The sequence below is a fragment of the Fundulus heteroclitus genome, chromosome 12 (genome assembly GCF_011125445.2).
Source record: "Fundulus heteroclitus isolate FHET01 chromosome 12, MU-UCD_Fhet_4.1, whole genome shotgun sequence".
NCBI classification, from domain to species: domain Eukaryota; kingdom Metazoa; phylum Chordata; class Actinopteri; order Cyprinodontiformes; family Fundulidae; genus Fundulus; species Fundulus heteroclitus.
Window position 1 is genome coordinate 19,430,102 of NC_046372.1, and position 5,670 is coordinate 19,435,771.

The 5,670-nt window shown below is 39.4% G+C and overlaps 1 protein-coding gene across 1 annotated transcript; it reads right to left on the reverse strand.

Annotated features, from left to right (window-relative positions):
• Window positions 1-3,909: 3,909 nt before the first annotated feature.
• Window positions 3,910-5,449, reverse strand: LOC118564876 (nuclear factor 7, brain-like). Its single transcript, XM_036144209.1, has one exon. It carries the CDS (start codon window positions 5,354-5,356, stop codon window positions 3,932-3,934), a length of 1,425 nt encoding a protein of 474 aa, XP_036000102.1. The 5' UTR covers window positions 5,357-5,449; the 3' UTR covers window positions 3,910-3,931.
• Between the last annotated feature and the right edge of the window lie 221 nt (window positions 5,450-5,670).

Sequence of the window (5,670 nt, forward strand, 5' to 3'; positions counted from 1 at the left end):
AAACATCCAGTTCTAGTCAGAAGTTTAAATCCACTCAAAGTGGGAATGAAAGTCATTATTCTGGACTTTTAATAATTTAATTTTACTGTTTTTTTTTGTTTTGTTTTTTGGAATACGATGATCACATACAGCCTAAATGATCTTTCATAACAAGTTTAGATTTAGTTTTATCCACTAAGGGTCATAATTATACATACAGGCTGAAATATACTCCTCCAGACCCTCTAGCCTTTGGTTTAATGTCCCTTAGTGAGCTGGACCTGGACCACACACTGTTTGTGGCCGCCATCAAGCGTCTGGCAAATTTCTGACTCTTTTTTCCAGAAAAGGTGGAGTTCAATCATTAACTGGTTGGTTTCCCGTCACTGACCCAACTTTTAATCCCAGTCCACAAACTGGAAACAGGACTGATGTCAGGACTTTGGGAAGACCTTTCCAGAACCTTCAAGCTTCTTGTTTTATCTGCTCTAAAACCGGCTCTGATGTGTTTTCAACCAGTTTCTGACTTTATCTTGTATTTCTTTACCTGCTTTGATAAAGTTGAATGATCTCAGTAATAAATGTAACGTTAATATTTAACCAGGATGATGACTTGTTTCTGATCAGAACCAGAGCTGCACTTTGATCCTCTGAACAAATCTAACTTCCTGCAGTCTGAGCTTTATGACCCTCCTATATCAGCCATGGGCAAAGTACGGCCCGCGGGCAACATGCAGCCCATCCAGTTTTTTAATCTGGCCCACTGACCTTGTCTAATAAAGAATATCAAATTTCATTCATTTAGCATTTTACCTGCGATACTGGCAATTTCAACTAGGTGGCACACTCCAACCACATTGGCCTTTATTAACACTTCTTCACACTTTGCTCTTTGAACTCTTCTGCAAAAATCAGAATCAGAATCAGAAATACTTTAATAATCCCAGAGGGAAATCAAAGAGGTGAACATTGACTGCCTAGTGTTTAATAAGGAGTGGACCAAAAATATTTCTTCACTGAAGTTCGATCAACGCTCTATGTTTGATATGCCAAGAAACGGTTACAGTTTTCAAAGACTATAATTTCAACTGTCGCTTTCCTACCAAGCATCCATCTATGCTCAGAAACAGCCAACGCAAGAACGGGTTATTTGAGGCGAATTTACAAAATCAGCAAAATGTTTTTCATCGACAAACTATGATCCAATTCTCAAGTACTAAATTACGTTTTTAGATGCCATTCAAATTAACAACAGGCTAGCAAGCCTTTCTCCATAGGAGAGTTTTTAAAAGAACGCATGATTGAGACCGCAGGTGTCTTGTGTCCAGAGAGCAAAAGACAAGTTTGAAAAAATCAGATTATCACACAGGACAGTGACTCGATTGATGAAGATATAGTGGCGAGTTAAACAAAAAGCTGGAGTCCTTTCATTTATATTCACTGGCACTGGATGAAAGTAACGATACAAAAAACAATGTTCAGCTCCTCAGTTTTATCCGAGGGATTAATGACAGTTTTGAGATAACAGAGTTTCTGACCATGGAGTCCCTGAAAGGACAAATGCAGGGAGAGGATTTATATTACCGGTTGTCTGCTGTCATGGAAAGAATGAAGCTGCATCATTCATCAGGAATCTGTGTACCGGTCAGCGCATATTTCAGTTTAATCACATCATTAATCCAGCTGTAAAACTTGTTAACTTCATACCAGCAAAGGGGAATTCAGCGAAACCGATGCCGATCATCAGGACCTGCTTTACTGCTCTGGTGTCTGCTGGTTAGGTTTGTGTAAAGTGTTCCAATTAGTGTGGGAGCTGAAAGAGGAGATTTGGGTATTTTTTTTAAATTAATGTGGAAATCATATGAATTTCCTGAGCTGAGGGACAAGAACTGGCTTTGTGGCTTTACTTTTGCTGTGGACATATATTCACAAATGAATGAGCTGAACGTAAAGCTACAGGGGAATCAAAGTCAATCAAAGTTTATTTATATAGCACTTTTCAACAGTCCATATGGTGCACAACGTGCTTTACAAGCTAAAATCAAATAAAAATATGTTGAGACAAAATAGATACAATCTATTGAAAAATAACAGGATAAACAGAGATCAAAACTAAAAAGTGCATAAAAGCACAATTCAAAACAATTTTAAGAGCTAGAGAAACTTAAAACCACAAGATAAACAAACGTTATCCACAGCTGAACAGCTAGGAGGGGTAAGATCAGTTTGTGCACAACATGTGAAATAATTTAAATCCAAATTCACCTTATTCTCCAAACAAATTTCAATGAATGAATGACCTGAACGTAAAGTTACAGGGGAATCAAAGTCAATCAAAGTTTATTTATATAGCATTTTTCAACAGTCCATATGGTGCACAACGTGCTATACAATCTAAAATACGAACAAAAAGATGCTGAGACAAAATAGATAAAATATAAAAATCTAAGGGAAAATAACAGGATAAAAAGAGATAAAAAAAACAAAAAGTGCATAAAAGCACAATTCAAAACAATTTTAAGAGCTATAGAAAAATAAAACCACAAGATAAACAAAAGTTATCCACAGTTGAACAGCCAGGAGGGGAAAGATCAGTTTGTGCACAACATGTGAAATCATTTAAATCCAAATTCACCTTATTCTCCAAACAAATTTTAAAAACATCTTTGGCTCATTTTCCCACGTTAGCCTTGCAAACAGAGGCTGCCCAAAACATGAAAAAATACAGCAAATTACTGAGCGACCTACTCAGAGAATTCTGCTGTCGGTTCTCTGATTTTGAGAAAATGGACAAATCACTTCAGCTGGTGTCCATTATCACAAGATCCTGAAACAGAACCACAGGTCTGACTCCGTGTTAAAGGACAATTTCAGCTCTCATAAACTGAATGATTTTTATGCTTCACTTAATGATGTCACGTTTCCAAACCTGCGGAGGGAAGCCCAGAAGATGCTGCCGCTGTTTGTCTCAACCTCCATGTGAGAGCAGACGTTCAGACTCATGAACTTCAACAAAGTCCATCACAGATCTAAGTTAATGCAGCAACACCTGAGCTCCATCCTGAGAACCGCCACAACAAAACTAACTCTAAACTTTGATGCACTGACAAAAAAAGGAGGTCGACAACTGTTCTTACTGATAGTGAACGTGATTTCACTATGTTGTTGAAAAAAAAAAGATTTCAACAATAAGCCTTGAATATTCATGCTTTACTACCTGTTAAAGCTAAAACCTTTTATGCAATGGCTTTAAGTGTCATTTTCAGTAGTTTACACAAATACTTCATACATCTTCTCCTAGCCCGGCCCCTCTGTCAGATTTAAGAACCCATTGTGGCCCACGAGTCAAAAACTTTGTCCACCCCTGTCCTACATGGAGGAGCTGCAGGAGCTCTGCAGGCTGCAAAGAGACCAGAACCTGGAGCATCTGGACCAGGTCGGGTTCTGGATCCAGTTTACTGTGAGGAACAACAGAACTGCTATCAGAAACAGTTCTCCATTAATCCACTCTCTGCTGGTGAATATGAACTGATTCTGATAAATGTTTCAGGAGAAAAAACCTTTGTGATTTAAAGCTTTCTATCAGAATAAATAATAACTGGACTAATAGAACTGGCTGCTGGTTCTGACTGTGATTTAAAGTCCAGTGAACTACAGAGTTTTTCTTCAACAGTCAAATTGGAAAATGAAAAATTGTCCAATGCTGGTGAGAAAGATTACAACTAAATAATGAAGTAAAAACATTATTACATGGTTATTTTTTACTAGTTTTACAAAAATAAAAACACTCATTAAATGTTAAAGATGTTTTGATTTTCAAAAAAAGATGTACTCATGTTTTCCTATTTTTAGTAAAAACAATAATGTGTTCATTTGCAATTTAAAACAAAGGTTGGTCTGACTGCAAATAGAAAGATCTAAAAAATATATTTCAATAACTCAACTTTGATGTTTAAACAGAAATCTCAGTTTGACAGATTTTGAGATCAGAAGTTTTGGCATCAGCAGCTTTTCCAACATCTAAAAAAGGGAAGAGTTTCTCAGTGAAAGTGTCTTTGTGAGTGTAGATGTGAGACATGTCTTCAGGGTCGTAGAAGGACACCTTCCCCCTGTCATAGTCCAGCTGGACTCTGATCTTTTGGAGATTCTTCTTCAATGTGAGAGTCTTACCAGCACCATTATTGTATTTTCCATCACAATGCCGTAAACACCAGATTCCATATGCTGGTGAAGCAAATAACTCTCCCTTCCTCTCAACTGACTCTTTAACACAACCGATATTCCAGAGAGGATGGTCTCCAACCTCCACCTCCCAGCTGTGTTTCCCTGAGATGAAGCCCTCAGAACCAAAAACCTCAGCATACTCAGTGTTTCTCTCTGGATTATCAGGAAGCTGCTGCTTTGTGTCTCCGTGTCTCACACTGGTCAGATCATCAGACAGGTAGAGAAATCCATATGCAGTGTTTGGGTCCAGAATGACAGGACTGAAGTGGACCTTCTCCTTCATCTTCTCCCAGACTCTGAAGGACAGGTTGCCCAGGTGTTTGGCCACATCTACCAGAGCTCCTGAGACCAGCTGTGGATCTGACAGTGACCTCTGACCTCTGGCTCTGCTCTGAGTGGCTTTATAACTGCTGAGGAACGACACGTTGTCTTTCTGCAGGTCTTCTTCAACAGCAGAGATGCTGTCTGACAGAGAGGAGATCTGCTCCTGGATCCTCTTCATCTCTCTGCTGATAGTCTTCCCCTTCTGTTCCTCTTCCTCCCTCAGAGCTGCCAGTCTGGACTCCTCTTCCTCTCTCAGGAACTGGTGGAGCTTGTTGAACTCTGCTCTGATCTGTCTCTCTGTGGACAACAGCTGCTTCTTGGAGTGTTCAATCACATCCTTGTATGTTTTCTCCACCTCTTTGTGTTTGTTCCTCTTGTCCTGCAGAGACTTTAAGTCAGATCTCAGCTGCTCCTTCAGCTCACTGACTGCTTGTTCTATAGGAACCACTTTGTGACTCTGGTGGAGAGAAAACTCACAGACAGGACACACAGCTCTCTGCTCGTCTTCACAGAACAGTTTAGGGTCTTCTTGGTGTTTGCTGCAGACCACCATCAGCTGCTTTGCTCCTTTTTCTGCCTCAGATGATCCAGATTTCTGTTTTCCAGTAAAAGAGTCAGCCAGTTCCTTCAGAGTGAAGTTTACCTTTGGAGAATCCTTGGAAGATCTTCTTTTACAGATGGGACAGTTCTTGTTTCCAGCTTGTTCCCAGAATTTCTGCAGGCAGCTTGAACAGAAGCTGTGGTTGCAGCTCAGAGACACAGGATCTATGAAAGTCTCTGAACACACATGGCAGCTCAGGAAATTTTCCAGCAGAGCTTTCTCAGCCATTCTGGATTGAATTATTTCAACAGCCAAACTCACCAAAAGTTTCAGCTGGTTCTTCTTAAAATCTTCCAAATATTTCCGTGTTCATTCAGCAGAGAACAGACACCCAGTAATGGCGTCTCAGCTCAGTTCAATAACGTCTGAAAATACTTTCTGTTTCTCTAACCGGTTTGTTACGTCACGTCTTAAATCAAACAATCTGCTGTATCAGTTTATCTCCAGCAGGAGGTGCTGTCGGAACTTCTTTCACAGCTGAAATAAAACAGTTGAAATATTTTCTTTTTTTAACAGAGTTGAAAACTGACTTAAATGTTTAC